Here is an 18450-nt window from a genome sequence, read left to right on the forward strand (position 1 = left end):
TTTGTTGCAGATTTTGCTGTGTTTTACTAGCCATATCCAGGAGTTTATTTAGCAGAAGGATTCATTCTGGTTCCTTTATATTTTCTGTTCCACTTGACGTCCCTCCTGAGTTTAGGGGAAAAAATGAAAATGCAGCAGAATCTGCAGTAACCAAGACAGTTATTCCACAATGTGTGGCCTAAGACTGGATTCATGTTATGTGCTGCTCTGAACCTGGCTTAACTGAGCTCAGCTGACCTGCCATTAAACCAGTGCACGGCCCAGCTCAGCAGTGTGAATGCAGTCTTACGTAGGGTAAGTTCAATTCTTGATAGTGCAGCAGCGGTAGAACTAAAAGTTGTAAACCAACACTGCAGATTATTGCAATCGGTGATGCACTTGCACCCTGACTCAAAATCTGTGCAACAACCCCCTAACCCTACCTATGTTATATCATTAACTTCCTTATATGAATCAGAGGGGCCTTTTTTGGCCCACTCAGGCTCGATGATACTCCTTGGGCACCCACCATCTGCACCAGGGGTTAGCTCGTACTTGCCAACTCTACCAAAACATCCAAGAGGCTTCCAAAAAGAAGGGCAGCCTCTCGGACTCCTGGAAGAATGAGCCTATCACAAGGGGCTGGCAAACTACTGCCACATCATTCATCTACCAGTGATTCAATACAGGACTTAGACACTCACGTGCTGTTCACATCCTGGGGTATGGCCAGGGGCGTAACTTGAGGGGGTACAGAGGATGCAGTCACATCAGGGTCCAGGAGCCTTAGGGGGCCCATAAGCACTGGCATCAATATTTAGATTGCAGCTAACCCCCCTTAGCACCCGTAATCTGGATGAGGTAGGGGGCTGCAGACAAAAAAATTGCATCAGGGCCCACAAGACTTTAGTTACACAACTGGGTATGGCCAGCACAAAGAGTGTCAATATTACAAAAGTGGATGTGTTGAGGTTTTGTCTCCCCCCTAAAGGTGGGTAGTGAGTAGGGTCTCACCCCAAAAATGTTGCATTGTGCAGAGTTTGATGTTCTCCCGGCATCTTCTCTGTGAATATTGGGTGTAGCTTTTGATGGGTAAACTGTAGCAATTGCTGTGGGTTCTGGAGCCTGAGGGGGCCCAAATTTCTCTCTGCAGCACAAGTATTCTAGATAAGATCTGGTCGGTGTGGCCCCCTCTGCTCTGCATTCTCTATAGTTACTCCCCAGACCGCAATAAACACTGGACAGTTCACACCTGTTGCATTTTTCCCTCACAATCGTTATGATAAATCCCCTAAAGTTTTCAATGCTGTGACAGGTGTGTGCGTGTGAACTGCATCCGAGCACTGTGCAGGTGTCTGACATGTAATAATGAAGCGTCACATCTTACAATGGCGGAATTTCACCCATTAGCTGACCCCTTATACAATGTGACCCACCATTACATGGGCAACAATCTGCAACACAATGTATCGGCATGTACTTTATAAATAGATACACATGTGCGACAAGTTTATGCCCCCCCGCCCCAACTGTTAGCCACCATAGGAACAGGTGATAACCAGATGTTGTGCAAGTATGGTGCACACATGAGCCATGTTCTACCCCATAGTACGGTCTGCAGCACTTTGTATGACTGTGACCGTTATTCTTTGCAGCTGGTGATGATCTTATAGACAGTCGTCTCTCTCGTGCTCTGCTCTTTTTTTACAATCTTAGTCCATCTTTGCGCCTTGGTCTCCTATATCGAGCACCTTAACTTCTGAGTATAACTTTTTATGAACTTTCCATTCTCATTGGGCTTGTGCTTGCTCTCCTCGCACAGTCTCATTCATCCCCCCCCCCCCTTCACAGTCCAAAACAGCTGGCAGAAACTTTCTCTATCTCTTCCTTGTTCTGTTTGAAGCTGATCCTATTACAGCCTGCACTTATTATATAAGCTGCCTGCAGCGCGGCTCCTGCTGCAGGAGTAGTAGTACCGAGTGCCTGCGCCCAGGACTATGCCCAGCCTCACCTCTGGATTTGCTCTACTAATGTTTAACTATTTGGACTGGAGCTGTTGACTGGTCACGAGATAAATAATATTTAAACTTTTTTCTTTTTTGTCTTCATTGCTTTCCTTCACCCTGGATCAGGGGAATACGTTCCTCTGGAGGAGCCAGCAAAGATGAAGGTGAGTACATTGATTTTTAGATTATTTGGTAACCTAAAACCCAATCTGTATCTCTATCCTATATAGATCTATAGCCGTGGAGGGGGATCTGAATTTTTTTTTTTTTTTGCCTTCACCCCCAATTACTAGGTTCAAATTTGACCATTGAGTGTTCAGGAATGTATCAATTTAATGGGATGTCTTCTATAAGATTCTTCTGCTTGCAAAGAGTTACTAGCTGATGGATATGGTTGGATGCAAGAGGGTGATTATGTCCATGTGTTTTGCAGACATGGGTGAAGTGGTTGATCGGGCTGCTGGTCGGGGTAGTTGTTGTGGTTGCCATAGCCGTTCCTGTTGCTCTGCTGGCATTTAAAGGTAAGGACACCTGATGTATGTCAGATTACACCTGTAGGAATAGAGGAAAATCTGAATCATATACTTTGCAAATTTCCAAGGATCACACTGTATATTACAGTGTGATCCTTGGAAATTTGCAAAGTATATGATTCAGATTTTCAATGTGCGGAACAGAAATCTCCACTTAATAATATCTATTGGAGCAGGAATCTTAAGAACTAACACATTTTTAGCTCATCTCTCATAAGGATCATGTTGAAATCACATTATGGGCAACGGTTTATCTTGTTTTTCATCCTTGCAAATTCTAAGATAGTCTAAACCCCCACAATTGTGCCTTAAGTGAAAGACTTGTAGTTGGTCTTTGCTCCATTATTTGCATTCATTTATTCTCTGCTGTGTATATTGTACGATTGGCTAATGCTGATGACTTGGATGTTGCACTGTAATGCTAGGTTCATACTAACGTTGGGGCACTCCATCCCAGATTCCACTTAAAATTGGTGGAGAGAAAAGTCCTGCAAGTCTTTGCTGGTGGAAACCCAGCGGACATCTTAATAGTCTATGGGGTCCATGGGTTACTGCATGTAACCACTTTTTAAGCGGACAGGGTTTCCGTCTTTTGGGTCCCCAAATACACTAATGAGCTTTTAAGGACAGCAGAGTCACCCTGCGAATGTGATTGAACACATTTCAAAATTTAAATGCCCAATCCCTCTTTCTGACAACAGATGGTAATGAGAAGAGTCAAGACATCAACATACATACAAGAAAGTCATTTAGCAGAGCCAAAATCAAATGTGTATGGGCACCTTAAAGGGCGTTTGTCTCAACAACCCAGCATATCATCCCAGCCCCGTTTAATTCTGGTGACACTAACCTATCTATCTGCAGGGCTGGGGTGATATGCTGGTTCTGGTGACACTAACCTATCTATCTGCAGGGATGGGGTAATATGCTGGTTCTGGTGACAGTAACCTATCTATCTGCAGGACTGGGGTGATATGCTGGTTCTGGTGACAGTAACCTATCTATCTGCAGGGCTGGGGTGATATGCTGGTTCTGGTGACACTAACCTATCTATCTGCAGGGCTGGGGTGATATGCTGGTTCTGGTGACACTAACCTATCTATCTGCAGGGATGGGGTAATATGCTGGTTCTGGTGACAGTAACCTATCTATCTGCAGGGCTGGGGTGATATGCTGGTTCTGGTGACCCTAACCTATCTATCTGCAGGGCTGGGGTGATATGCTGGTTCTGGTGACCCTAACCTATCTATCTGCAGGGCTGGGGTGATATGCTGGTTCTGGTGACACTAACCTATCTATCTGCAGGGCTGGGGTGATATGCTGGGTCTGGTGACACTAACCTATCTATCTGCAGGGCTGGGGTGATATGCTGGTTCTGGTGACACTAACCTATCTATCTGCAGGGCTGGGGTGATATGCTGGTTCTGGTGACACTAACCTATCTATCTGCAGGGCTGGGGTGATATGCTGGTTCTGGTGACACTAACCTATCTATCTGCAGGGCTGGGGTGATATGCTGGTTCTGGTGACACTAACCTATCTATCTGCAGGGCTGGGGTGATATGCTGGTTCTGGTGACACTAACCTATCTATCTGCAGGGCTGGGGTGATATGCTGGTTCTGGTGACCCTAACCTATCTATCTGCAGGGCTGGGGTGATATGCTGGTTCTGGTGACACTAACCTATCTATCTGCAGGGCTGGGGTGATATGCTGGGGTCTGGTGACACTAATCTATCACTCAGACATGGGTTAGGATCACCTGTGATCAAACAGTGTTGTGCCCTTGTGAATCGCTACCTCCCTTGCTAAGATATTGCTGTTTTTGTGAATATGTAAATGTGCTCTTTGAGGCAAAGAGGGGCGTTACCATTACACCAAAGAGGTAAGCGAAAACACCCTTGATGCTCCAAAGAGCACTTTGCACGTGACCACCAGTGAGTGCCACCAACTCCAAAACAGTGTTGGTGAACCGCATCTTTATTCTCAAGATCCATAAGGAAGGAGGTTTAACATAATGTGATGGCAGATCCTAAGTTGCCTCTCATAGGAATGCAGTATGGACTGTTATCAAACTACCACAATAGGGCCACATTTTAATGCCACAAGATATAGACTAATCTACTAAATCAATCTTAGATTATTATAGGGCCCGATCTAAATTCCAGTCAGTAGCACCGCGGGGGCGGATCTATGTGTTATGGTCACAGATATTAAAATTCAACAGAAGATATGAAAAAAGAATAGATGAGAATAGGATAGAACATGTTTCAATGTTTTTTTTTTTTTATAAAAACATTCAGCCTCCTCTTAGTATAAATAGTGACTAATGGGGCTTGTTGTCTTATGTAACACGTGTTCCCGTGTGATGTTCTTCCTTGCATTCTGGCTTTGTCAGATACAATGTGTTATCTCTCCATTATAGAATTTATCATCGGTCGGTATTTTGCTAACCCTGTGCTTAGTCATTCATTACATGTAGGAGAGAAGTAGCGGACCTAATTGACCTGCAACTTGTTTTCGTTCCGATCTGACTGTGAAGTTCGACCAAAGTTCACACATGCTTTCTGTCACCTTTACTTTTTTTGTTACTTTGCTTGTAGTCAATATTTCCTAGACTTTTACACCAATTTTTACACCACAATATCTACATTCTGAGCTTTCTCCCATCAGCGGGCTAGAGGGTCATCTTGTTCTACAACAGAATACACGAGGTTGAATAGAGGATGGCCCCATCTCTGGAGTCTGAGGACCACCTCTTGGGTCTTCCCCAATTCTGGATTATATTACATTGTATAAATAATTTCTCCATTTTAAGATGACCATGCAGATCAGATTAATTTTGGCGGAAGCCAATCATATCAGGACTGGTTGACCCCCCCCCCCCCCCAACTGGACCACCAATAAAGCTATGTTCTACTAACACTGGCAGCGTCTGAGCCTGGGATCTCAGCCATGTTGAGACTTGTGTTCCTTCATATGTTCTAAGATGGACCAGGCACTTGCAGCCTATGGTCACCCAATAGACATGTAATACAGGGGCTCGGCGCCCATTGGCGTACTAACTTTCCCAGCAGACACAACTGCTAGGTGACTTCTACTACACTCTATGCAGTTCCTGTCCCTCCATGCTGCCATGCACTTCCAATCCGCCATCCATTATGATGCACTATAGTTGTTGTGGCTTTTTACAACAACGCCAGCTCAATATTACAGTATATCCAACTCTTCTCGTCATAACTGGAAAATTTGGACCTGTTCATACTATAGTACATGGTCACTAATTTCAGCTGACATCTGATGTGTTTAACCACCATTGGAGATGTCCTCAGACATCTCCTGGAACATCTCACCTCAATGTACAGAACATGTAGACCAGATGAAGACTGGCCCATCTTGATAAAAAAAAAATTCCCCACTTTGTCTTTAAGTCCAGGATTTCCTGGACAACTGGATGTATGGTCTCAGAAACCACAGTGGAGAGAATAAGTGAGGAGTGCTGATGGACATGTCCTCAGTTGTGCTCTTCAAGGAAATCCCAGCTGGTGTCCATATCGTAACCTACAGCACATCCCTATCCATACCTTCCAGTAATGAGCTATGAGTTCTTTTGGTTTTGGCTGACTCTGGCATTTTTTTTTTTACTTTATCATTTGTTTACCTTAAGACAGTACAAGGGGAGGTAGATTATTCTGGAAGCAGCCCAAGGACAGACATGACCAGCTGTTCTATAACTCCTCATGTACCAAATAACATATCTCTATCTCTAGTGTTTACTAAATCGGGATATCTGGAGATCTGAAGAGATTGTACGAGTTTGTGCTCTGCTTTGAAAATTGTGGAAAAATCCATATTTATGGTTGAAATAAAGGTTGGAACGGTCGGCCGGGGGTTAATTCTCCCAGCAGAAACTTCTCCTCCTCACAGATAGTATTTGCAGACATGTCATGAGAGAAGTACATTGGGACATTATTAGTAATAAAAATACTTAAAAATACTTAGTTAAATAAAACAATATTGTAAAAATAAAAACATTATGAAAGTTGAAAGACAAGTTGCGTAATAATAATTGATAAAACATCCATAGACAGACACTCCGTTGTTCGGGTCCCCAAACGATGGAAAGCCCGATGCAAGTGTGAACCTAGCCTTACCTGAAAGCACTTTTTTTTTTTTTTTTTTTTTTTAAAGATTCTTTTTTAAGATTTCCACTAGCCTACCAAATCAGGTTAGATGGACAGCTCTTTGTCCATCTAACCTGACTTGGTAGGCTAGTGGAAAAATCTAACAAGTCGTAGGTTGACAACAGATAGTAGGGAAATTATTAGAACTGGCGTTTCCCCTGACATGAATCTATTCCCCCACTGGATCCAGGTGCCCTTGAGAATCCGAGACTCAAAATTTTTAATATTTAATATTATAGGTGTCATGTGCCAAAACTGAAATGTACCCTAGTCAGATTTTAGGGATGACTCTCACCAGTTTTCTGGAATATGCTATAGTAAATTTGTTGGGTCGAGAGGTCCTTGTCTTGATTTCCACCTACTTGATGGTGAGCCAGTTGGAAAGTGAAGAAAGTGGCCCAATTTTTTTTTTTTTTTCTTCAGACCATATTGGTGCCAAAAAAAAAATGAGTGTGCCTATTTTACTAAGTATTCCCATTATACCCATTTAATATAATTTTTTGCTGACTTTACCTTGAGCCTTGGCTGTTTCTATAAATCCTTTAAATTATGGAGCCCTCATTATATCTACGGGTCTCGATATCTCAAACCAATTTTCTGAGGAGTAAACGGTAAATTCACCTGATTCTACCTCAAGAAAACCCATATTTGCCCTGTACAGTATCACCTATCACCAAGGTTAAGGACATCCTACAAATGACATCATTTTTGGCCAGCAATCCTTTTATAAACTGTGGATCTCTATAACCGATTTCTAAAAGGGTTTGTACAGGTCAAGATCCGAAAAACGCAAAATATCCACAGTGCCCAAGTCTACAGGTTGCATTTGGTATCGCATCTCTGACCCATTTCCTGATCGGTAATGCGAGACATAAGCCATGGACACGTGCAGTGATGTTTTTGGAAGAAAGCCGCCATGTTTTTCTAATCTCGATCAAACACTTGTAATTCACTTCTGAACTCCATTACACTCTTTTAATTTTGGCAGTCGTCCGATGTCCGTGCCGCAGTCTCATTCATTAGTCCGGCTTTTTATTCCGTTCGTTACGGTTGCATTCGTTTTTAAATGAAACCACAATAGTTTATGAAAAGAACCCAAAACTTTCATTCCATATTGTTAGCAGCGGTCCGTCACTTCGAGGATGTTGTCTGTTACTCTTTAATGGTTGTCCCCCGGGGCTGTATGGAGAGCAGATGCTGTCGGGTTTATAATAACCCAAACATTAACATAATAACTTTTACCATTGCGCGGCTACAAGTTCTTCGAGATGTTTCTCCATTGCCAGGGGAACGGAAATCTATTGCAAGAGTCCAAGCAATCTCAGACTTAATAAGGATCACTTCCTTTCTCAGGGATTGGGAAGTTTTTACAGCTCAAACTCGAGGACAATTTATAAGGAAAAATATTGGCTCGGAGCGGTCTGTAGTAAAAGTTACAGCGAACTCGAGCGCTATTGATTTATGTGGACGTCAATGCTACAATACACAAAAACTCGCCAGTAATATGTGTCGGACTACGTTTCTCTCTTCTTCATTTGCAAAAATAAACTGATCCCTTCTATTTCTTACTACATAGCATTTTTCCACACCTGCCTAAAACCTTTGCACAGCCCTGTATATAGATAGATAACACAGGATCCATCGCTCACAATAGGTGATGGTCACGGCCATGGTGGACATGAAGATCTGTGTGGGCGTTCCTCCTCTTCTATAATCGGGATGCGTAAATCCTCCCATCCTATAGCTCAAATGTAAAGTGAACCCAAGTAACCTTTAAGGGAGTCGAGATGGATTTTCTGGATTGTGCGGAGCTGTTATTCTTGTGTGTTTGTATAGGGCTAAAGTATGTGCCCCCTTAAAAAATTTAATAGGAGATAAAACAACTGGTGTTCTCAGAAAGGCACTCGGGATCAGGACTCCCCAATAGAAATGAGCGAACAGTGAAATATTTGAGATTCGATATTCGTTTTGAGTAGAGCCTCAATATTCGACTACTCGATCGAATATCGAATCCCATTATAGTCTATGGGAAAAAATGCTCGTTTCAGGGGAAACCACTATTCGACTAAAGGAGAGTCACCAAGTCCACGGGTAGCAGGAGGAGAGTGTTTAGGAGGAGCGCTGTGCAGTTAAAGCGCACAAACCCCATTATAGTCTATGGGGTCCGTGCACTTTAACTGCACAGCGTTTGCAGTTGTGCTGATAAAAAGTAAGCTCCCTCGTAACATCAAGCTGCCAGCTCTCCTGACTAGAAAAGATGAGCCTGCGGCAAATCAACACTGGTTCTGCAGCAGGCTCGTCCTTGCTAGTCAGGAGACCTGGCAGCTTGCTGTTACGAGGGAGCTTACTTTTTTGTCATAGGAATGAATTGACCAGAGTTGATTGGCCAGTGTACAGCATTCGGCCAATCAACATTGGTTCTGCCGGAGGCTTGTCTGTGAGGAGGCGGAGTCTAAAATCGGACCACAATGGAGACTGCTGTGGTCCAATCTTAGACTCACAGATGAGCCTCCTGCAGAACCAGCGTTGATTGGCTGAATGCTGTACACTGGCCAATAACGCTGGTCAATGCATTCCTATGAGAAAAAGTCAGCTCCCTCGTAACAGCAAGCTGCCAGCTCTCCTGACTAGCAAGGACAAGCCTGCTGCAGAACCAGCGTTGATTTGCCGAATGCTATAGCATTCAGCTAATCAACGCTGGTTCTGAATCGAAATATTTACTGCAAATAGCTAGTAGTATTCAATCGAGTACGAATATTTTGAATACCATAGTATTCTATCGAATACCTACTCGCTCATCTCTACTCCCCAATAAAAATAAAAAAAATATCCCCTTTTTGGTTCCCTGTTTTGTTTTGTTTTTTTTTTTTATCATCCAGTACATATCTAATTTAGAGGAAGTACAGGGTAAAGCAGTTCCCTTTCAAGAGAATGATCTATGAACTTTTCCAGGCCAGTGATTTCAGACAGTGCTTGAAGGAAACGATTCAGACAGTGCGGGTTCATACAAGGTAAATGTGAAAAGGTCATAGGTCTGAAAAAACAGACTATTTAAGGAGGACCTTTCCCTACCTCGAATAGATCCAGCTCTTTACATCCACTAATAGCTGATATTCTGCCGATTTTGGCACAGTAGGAATTTTTTTCTCTAGCCCCCACCATTCCTGAGCAATCCGTGCTGTTAGTTTTGGTACCTGATATGCTATTTAGACTCTGTACTGTCAGGAGGGCGGTGTCAGGCAGGAGCAGATAATAGGGTGTGATTCTGAGCTAGGATATTGGCTGCCTCTGATTGGAGCTCTGAATCACTCCCTGCCCAAAACCTTTGCACAGTCTTGTATATAAGACGGATAACACAGGATCCAACACTCCACGTAACCTGTTCTTTATTTTTTAGGATAGAATTTAAAAAATTATGTTGTCAGCCAGCAGTAGAGGAGGCCATTAGGTTGTGCAAGATCCTTCTCTTTTCTCTTCTGTCTGCATTCAGGAGTTTGGGCCCTTTTTGGTCCTCATACACATTAGATGGTTGGAATGGCCTGATGAAATCGGCAAGTACGGTGCCATCTATGCCCGCCAAGCTGTTCTTCCTAGCTGTGGTGCTATGGTCCTTGGCTGGCTATTTAAGAATATGTAAACTTCACAGTTTTATCCTATATAGTCTCATGCACTTGTGGGCTATTAAAGGCACCTTCATCCACATTAATGTGCCTGAGCAAAAAGGTTCCTAGCTTGCTAGTCTACTGCTATGGTGTTACTTTATGCTCTGCCTCTTTACCTATTTTTTTGTATCTGAATCTGTGCCGCCTGCGCTGACACTACACTAACTCTGAACCCATGCCACCTACCCTGACCTGCCTTACCTCTGTGCTGAACATACTCTGCCTGTCCTCTGACCACATTTCTTGCCTGTGAATTCAGTGCCACATAACAATGTTTCTTAACCTTCCTGGGTCAGTTGTCAGGGGGTGAAGGGTGAACATCCACAGGACCACTTAGACAATGCCATCAGGAGTAGCCTCGAGCCAAATGTGTGTGTATGGGACATAATACTGTGTACAGGGGCCACTAAGGGACATAATACTGTGTACAGGGGCCACTATGGGAGATTATACTGTGTGCAGGGGCCGCTGAGGGACATAATACTGTGTGCAGGGGCCACTATGTGGGATAATACTGTGTACAGGGACCACTAAGGGACATAATACTGTGTACAGGGGCCACTATGGGAGATTATACTGTGTGCAGGGGCCGCTATGGGACATTATACTGTGTGCAGGGGCCACTGTGGGACATTATACTGTGTGCAGGGGCTGCTATAGGACATTATATTGTGAAGGGGTTGCTATGGGATATTATACTATCTGGAGGCCACTTTGTGACATTATAGTATGTGTGAATGGGATGTTATACCATGTGGGGGCCAGGAAAGGGGGTGCTGTGCGGAGGGTGGCCCAAGTCAAAAGTTTGCTATGAGACCTAGTCTTTTCTAGTTACACCCCTGTTTGCATATGCTCCCCTGAGTGTATGCTGGGTATTTACATTCCATAGTGGTAAAATATGGTGAGTCTTTTATCTATGAATATATCTATTATAGGTTTTCAATTTATTGTCATCGTCACTATCCCTTTAACAAATGCATCCCTTTAAGAAATGGTAAGATGAAAGGTGTCATATCCATCTTGTTAGTGGGGGTGCAGTCATGTCCTCTCCAGCAGTTGCCGGACATAGGAATCCTCTCATATAGTAAAGTTTTACTAGCAGTGAATAAGAAGGTCAGAGTCAAATGCTTTACAGTGCTGCTTATCTTTATTATAGTCGCTATCATCCTAATCGGTGCATAGTACACGGCGCTGTCACTGAGTCAGTGTCTTTCATGCTACGCCAGACTCCTAAATGGTGCTTAGGGGTGATTTACTCTTGTTGGCACAGCTTATCCTTTTAGGGATAGCCAAAAAAAAGAGAAAATCATATAAAAGCAAACTGCATGTCGTATCAAGTTGTCAGGACTACATAAATCTTCTATGTAGCGCGACATGGCTGAAAGCTCTTGTCAGGCCTAAAATTTAAAGGGGTTGTCCATTTTTGATGACACTGACCATAGGGTGTCCTGTTCCTGAGAACGAGCAAACCTCTGTAAATCCAAGAGCACTCAGCAGCTAGTGTTCATGTTTTCTGCAGCGCCCCTACAGGGAAGCAGAAGTATTACATGATTCCCATGGGAATCAATACACTACACACATAATACAGGAATGTGCTAGGTCCTCCACCGTGAGAGACAATAAACTGGGGGTCCATATTTAGGGTTATTTAAGTCAAAAATGGGGTTTTCTAGACCAAACTTTTTACTGTTGATGTGTAACATATGAGTAATAAATATGTGTATGACTGAGTGACAGATGGCGGCACTGGAATACTGTAATGTAGGTTTTTTTTCTGGATCCTGATTATTAAAGGGATCATTAGAATCCTTTTTTTTTTTTTACCTAAGTGCACATAGGATTAGCCTTAAGAAAGGTTATTCTTCTCTTACTTTTATTATTCTGATCCGCGCCGCCATTCCTGAGAAGTATCTTCTTTCTTCCTTATGTAAATGAGTTTTCAGACAGCCCTGGTGGTGTCCCCTGCACTCAAACAGCACTGGGGGCGTCTCCTGTGCTGTCTGAAAACTCTCCAGCACCGCCTCCATCTTCTTCTTCGCCTCTTCTTTCTCATCACCATCGCATCTTCATCTGCATATGTTCATCTTGAGTCATCAACGATCCTAACAATACACAGCAAACACTTTTATTGTAACAGCACAAGTAAAGGCACATAATGGTACAAGCCCTATCCTGAGTGTACGCAATGGTGCAATCGTTATCCTGAGTGTACAGAATGGTGCAAGCCCTATCCCGAGTGTACACAATGGTGCAAGCCCTATCCCGAGTGTACGGAATGGTGCAAGCCCTATCCCGAGTGTACGGAATGGTGCAAGCTCTATCCTGAGCATACGCAATGGTGCAAGCTCTATTCCAAGTGTAAGGAATGGTACAAGCCCTATCCCAAGTATACGCAATGGTGCAAGCCCTATCCCGAGTGCATGCAATGGTGTAAGCCCGATTCCGAGTGTACAGAATGGTGCAATCGCTATCCTTTTTTCTTTTTTGGTAGAGTTGGAAGGGACCTCAAGGGCCATCGGGTCCAACCCCCTGCGAGTGCAGGTTTTCCTAAATCATCCCAGCTATATGTTTATCCAGATTCCGCTTGAAGATTTCCATTGATGGAGCGCCCACCACCTCCCGTGGCAGCCTATTCCACTCTCTCACTACCCTCACTGTCAGAAAGTATCCTGAGTGTACACAATGGTGCAAGCCTTATCCCGAGCGTATGCAATGGTGCAAGCCCTATCCTGAGTGTATGCAATGGTGTGAGCCCTATCCCAAGTGTACAGAATGGTGCAAGCCTTATCCCGAGCGTATGCAATGGTGCAAGCCCTATTCCGAGTGTGGACTCATCAAACTTAATTCTATATCTGTGGAAAGGACGACCTTCATCACCCTTCAGTCAGACGATCAGCAAAGCCAATTTTTTCCAGACCCAGAAAACCTGTTAAACATGTTTGCCCAAAGTTTGCTTCTCACAAAATGCTTTTGTTTTGTTTTTTTTTCACCCTGGAATATGCGAATATTAATTTCTGTCTTAGACCATCTTAGCTGGTTACTTTCGGGTACGTCCGGCGCAGCGCTCCCTAATCTCACTTTCATGTCATGTTTACAAATTCAGCCAAGTTTTTTTGTTTGCTAAGACAAATAATAGCATCTTTTTATAATACTGACTGCGGGGATTTTCATGTTTTCTAACAGATGTTAATATTTTTTAATAACTGAATGAGTCATTGTAATAAGAGACAGGTTTGGGTTCCAGGGAGTGGCGAGCAGTGATGATTTTAGCATTGTATAAAATTGTTTGTTTTTCAGATTTTTTTTTTTTTTTTTTTTTTTTTTTTTATATAATTTAGAATTTTTTACCCACTACTTATTCCCATTATGTGCCAGAAGGGAGGTCCTAAGACTTGCTATTTGGGTTTCTATGAGTCATATAACTTGCTATTGTTGTTTTTGGATTGTCATCACATCCAGTTAGCATTGGCTCATTGTGAACTTGCGGAGGCGCACAAGCAAGACCCATGACTAGTAAAGTAGAATAGACCGTGCTGAAACATTACAGACTGTGCTTGGGGCACCTTCTAGAGAATTCAGTAATTGACAGAAGATGTGAGAGTACAAATCTCTTCTGTCCGTGTTTCTTTAACATGGGCCTGGGTTTTATTGCCGGAAATCCACAGCTTGGAATGTTGTAGGAATTCAGACGACTAATGCACTTAGATTAAAAGAGTCCATGGGAATCTGATCATCTGTCGCTCGATATTCACGTTGCATTTGGAGCATAAGTAGGTTTTGTTGGATGTAAAACACTTGTTATCTGATAATCTGCAACTACCAACCCCAGTCTGGTGCAAATAACTCGTAATATCCTTCGTAGGAGCCAAGGTAAATATAGTTGTGATTGTATTGTCAGATAAGGACATAAATACTTCTCCAATGCTACCAGTTCATTCTAACCATCATGGCATCCCAGGTGATCGTGATTGGGGTGGCCCGGACCAGAATTTACCCAAATTCCCTACCTGGACTAACTTTTTAGTCTAAAGTTGATCAAAGCAGATGCTTTCATTGGTAGAATTCTTCAAATGAACTGTCATTTTAGCCCAACCGTGACCGAGCGTTCCCAGATAAGATCCTTCATCTTTCACCCAGTGATCTTGAACATGTATGGCCGGTAGTCTTCCATGACCTTCGGATACCGGTGCTTCCCGGATAAACCATTTTGGTCTTCACTTGAGTGGCCACAACCTGACACCTTCTCTCCAGGCCCAAGTGATGCACATGAGGCAGAGAGAAGATTGTGGCTCCGCCATATTACGTTGCAATGTTTGCTAGGACATGTCTAGTTTCTCAAGAATGAATTGTGAATCCACCACCAACTGTTTTGGAGGATAGCAATTTCTGGTTTCATCTTAAGGCACGGGGCATGCCTAGAACTCTCTCTTAGACTTCAATGATCATCTCCAGCATAATTTTTTTCTTAATGTAGATTGTGAGCCCCATATAGAGATCACAATGTACAATTTTTTCCTATCAGTATGTCTTTGTAGAATGGGAGGAAATCCACACAAACACGGGGGGAACATACAAACTCCTTGCAGATGATGTTCCTGGTGGGATTCGAACCCAGGACTCCAGCGCTGCAAGGCTAACCACTGAGCCACCGTGTTGCCCCTTAGCTCCAGCCTATTATGTCCACATAGTTGCTGTAAAGTATATCATTAAATACTCTTACCATTGGATCAAGCAAGATGGCCACCCCATAAGCATGTACAGAAAATAGAATTTAAAAAATCTACAATCAAAAAGTTAAAACCGATCACAAAAAAGAAATGATTATATGATTTTAATCTAAAAAAGACTGTCTATGGGATACTGTACATTCCCTTTACGTATAGACACGTCTGTATAAATTCTTCTTGTATCCTTCCATTCCTTGTGAATCCACTTCTGCCTTTGGCTCAAAAACTTGCACTCTTACTATCACAAAAATGTGCAGAAATTTCTAAAAACACCATGTAAAGCTAGCCTGGGTCCATAGATATGCGTAGTAGTAATAGTAAGTAGTCTCCCGGTCCTATAGTCCCTATAGAGCATGCTGTGTGCCCGTATATATTACTATAATGCTAGCATTCGGTTTCCCCGAGCAGGTGTCATGTGTCACACTTGTGCACGATCTCGTAGTATCGGAGGAAAATATATGGACTTGTGGAACAGAGGGACATTCATCTGTTTTTAGCGGGCATGTGAGTTGCAGAACAACTAAGAAACATATGGTATTATTAACAATTTTCTAACTTTCCAACTTGTTCAAAAAGTTGGATTTTTTCCAAAGGCGCTGACAGCTTATACAACATGAGATGTGAACCCCGGAAGAGACCAGGGATACACAGAATGTTTTGTGCTCTCGATGAATATTCCATCATATTTGAGATGGTCATCTCTTTTATTTATGTGAAATTTTGGAACATGTTATATAATTTTATGTATATATGAGAGATGCGTGAGTGTCCAAGGAAGCTGAATATGGCTGGAGAGGGGACGTAGGGGAATTGGGGTGAACACACTGCAGCATGGCCATCAGGGAATTCTGCATCATCTTTCTTTGCGAGCCACAATGTTAGAAACTAGCGTAAATAGAGCGGTTTTCTGTGTCCCACCTGGAAGCTTTCTCTCTGGGCTTCCTGCAGGTGTATTACAGTCCCAGCAGCCCCATGGAAGAGACTAGAGCATCGGTCATGCAAGTGCACTGGTACACCATTCACAAGGAAGCCCTGGGGAGACTTTCATTCCCTGTCCTCCTACGTATTTTCCTGTGACTATTACTCTGAACCATTGCTTTGCATTGTGATATCTTCCACCTCTGCAGTTGATGGTTTGTCGCCATATGGCAACGTGTCCTGTCCATGTGATGCCATCTAGAGTCCGCAATAGGAAAAACATTGCTACGCTGTTTTCATTCAAAATCATGCTGTAAAGGTTTACATTAGTTTATCATGGATGTTTTTTTTTAATTTTTCTGCAGCAATCTACTGTGCCTGGTATTTGTCCGTTGTGAATCCATATTAAAAAAAAAAACAAAAAAAAAACATGTACACATGTTACACAGCGCACACCATACTCTATTTTTGGATTTGTTTTTTGCCCCTGTCGTCTTCATTCTTCTGAGCATGTGCAGAGAAGAATGAAAAAGGGAAGACTGATTACAAATCGAGTGCACAAACTGGTTACTATCCATTGGTAATCCATTTGTTTCCACCTTCCATAGAACTCAATGTTTAATAAAATGTTTTGGACAGACTGAAAGTGATGCAAGTCTCCATCCAAAAGAGAGAATATATGGCAGAAATGCTCCAAATGCACACCGGGGGATGGCTTTAAAAACCCATTGAAATTGACGTCCCCTTCTAATTAGCTTTATTCTCTTTCGACTCTAGATTTTAAAGCGATATTCCCAGGTCGCATACTCGCCAGTCTTCACTCCTGTAAAATCTTCTTCCTTCCTGGTTTCTTGCATCATTTGGTGGGCGGGGTTTCACATGCAACCTGCTGTTTAGCTCTGTCCCCAAATTAGCGTGTAGCTCCGCTCACCCATATTGGACTATGACGTACAGGCAGCAGCCACTCCATTCTGTGTTACATACAGAGGCTGCCTGTCTCTGCCATAATGAACACACAATTGAATTAGCTAACCTGATAACTGGGAGAACAGAAGAAATGAAAGCAGCTCCTCTCCTCTATCTGAGTGCAGGACCTAGGTCACGTGGTATAGACACAGGAATAGCTAGATACACAGACTCTCTCCCCTGCACTTAGCCCTTCCTCCCTGCCCCCTGAGAGCAGCAGATACATCACTTGACTTTTGAGCAGATAAGTCAAGGGCTGTGTCAACAATGAATTGAATAAAGTAAGATAGTGGACAAACAAAGCAGTTTTGCTGAAGCAATGTATTTAGGAAAAGTCTTACATCCACATTAACAAGCAGTATAGATAGGATCCTTGTGATGGGACAACCCCTTTAAGGACACGCTGATCCAGGGTTTTATACTGACTGCCAGATTTGGAGTCGGGAAGGAATTTTTTCCCCTGAAATAGGGCAATTGGCATGAGCCTCATGGGTTTTTTGCCTTCCCCTGGATCAACACTGTAGGGATTGTAGGGTTATAGGTTGGACTTGATGGACTGATGTCTTTATCCAACCTCATCTACTATGTAACTATGATGGATCACAAAAGCTGGTAAAGTGCAAAGACTCCAACGCAGCCTTAGTGACACGCCATATTAGTCATCTTTGATCCAACAGCCCACATCGTCCACCTATAGTCGTCTTATCAATTTCATTTGCATAAAAGTAATTAGAGAATAGAACTGGCGATCATTGCTCAGTTCAGGGTGTGAAGATTTTTTGTTCTTTCTCCAGGGGACGAGAAGGCAGACGGTCGGCGGACGTACACATTGGATGACTATTTTGGTGACCAGTTGCGGTATAAATCCTATGGACTGCAGTGGCTTTCAGGTAACCTTTTCCTTTCCGTGGCCATTTTCTTAACTTTTTGGCCGTTAAATGGCTCCTTGGATAAAGTGGCAGAGGTCTAGGGCTACTACTGGAAAATAACATGGGGTGTTCAGTGGTGTGACCACTAGATCATGTTTGTTCAGGGGTAAACTCAACATGTAGATCAGCGGTAGGCAACCTTCAGCACTCCAGCTATTGTAAAACTACAACTCCCAGCATGCATACTTGCTTTGCTGTTCTTGGAGCTCCCATGGAAGTGAATGGAGCATGTTGGGAGTTGTAGTTTCACAGCAGCCTGAAGGTTGCTCGCCCCTGATGTAGACAAACCCATATTTGATATTTTAAATTAATTAATTCTATGTCATGATCAGTTATGGGTTTATCATTATCATGGATGGGTGACATTTTCCCAAATCTCATGGGAAATTGTATTTTAATAACCCAATGTGTCAGACTCCTTGATAACCACTTGTTTCCTGTGTGAGCATGTTGAAATCCGGAACGCTGATACATCTTTCTCCTACCACAGCGAGTCAGGACATCTACCTACATGTTAGATAGTTGGCTTCTCCCACCAACAAAATTC

General features: G+C 43.0%; 1 protein-coding gene across 1 annotated transcript in view; it reads left to right on the forward strand.

The window, feature by feature from the left end:
• Positions 1-18450, forward strand: part of LOC142216435 (dipeptidyl peptidase 4-like) — a 47636-nt gene that overhangs the window by 5552 nt on the left and 23634 nt on the right. Inside the window, exons 2-4 of the mRNA XM_075284246.1 lie at positions 2112-2149; positions 2419-2506; positions 17769-17864. Coding sequence (XP_075140347.1) covers positions 2112-2149; positions 2419-2506; positions 17769-17864 — 222 coding nt within the window. The remainder of the gene's footprint in view (positions 1-2111; positions 2150-2418; positions 2507-17768; positions 17865-18450) is intronic.

The sequence above is a fragment of the Leptodactylus fuscus genome, chromosome 8 (assembly GCF_031893055.1).
Source record: "Leptodactylus fuscus isolate aLepFus1 chromosome 8, aLepFus1.hap2, whole genome shotgun sequence".
Classification (NCBI taxonomy): Eukaryota; Metazoa; Chordata; class Amphibia; order Anura; family Leptodactylidae; genus Leptodactylus; species Leptodactylus fuscus.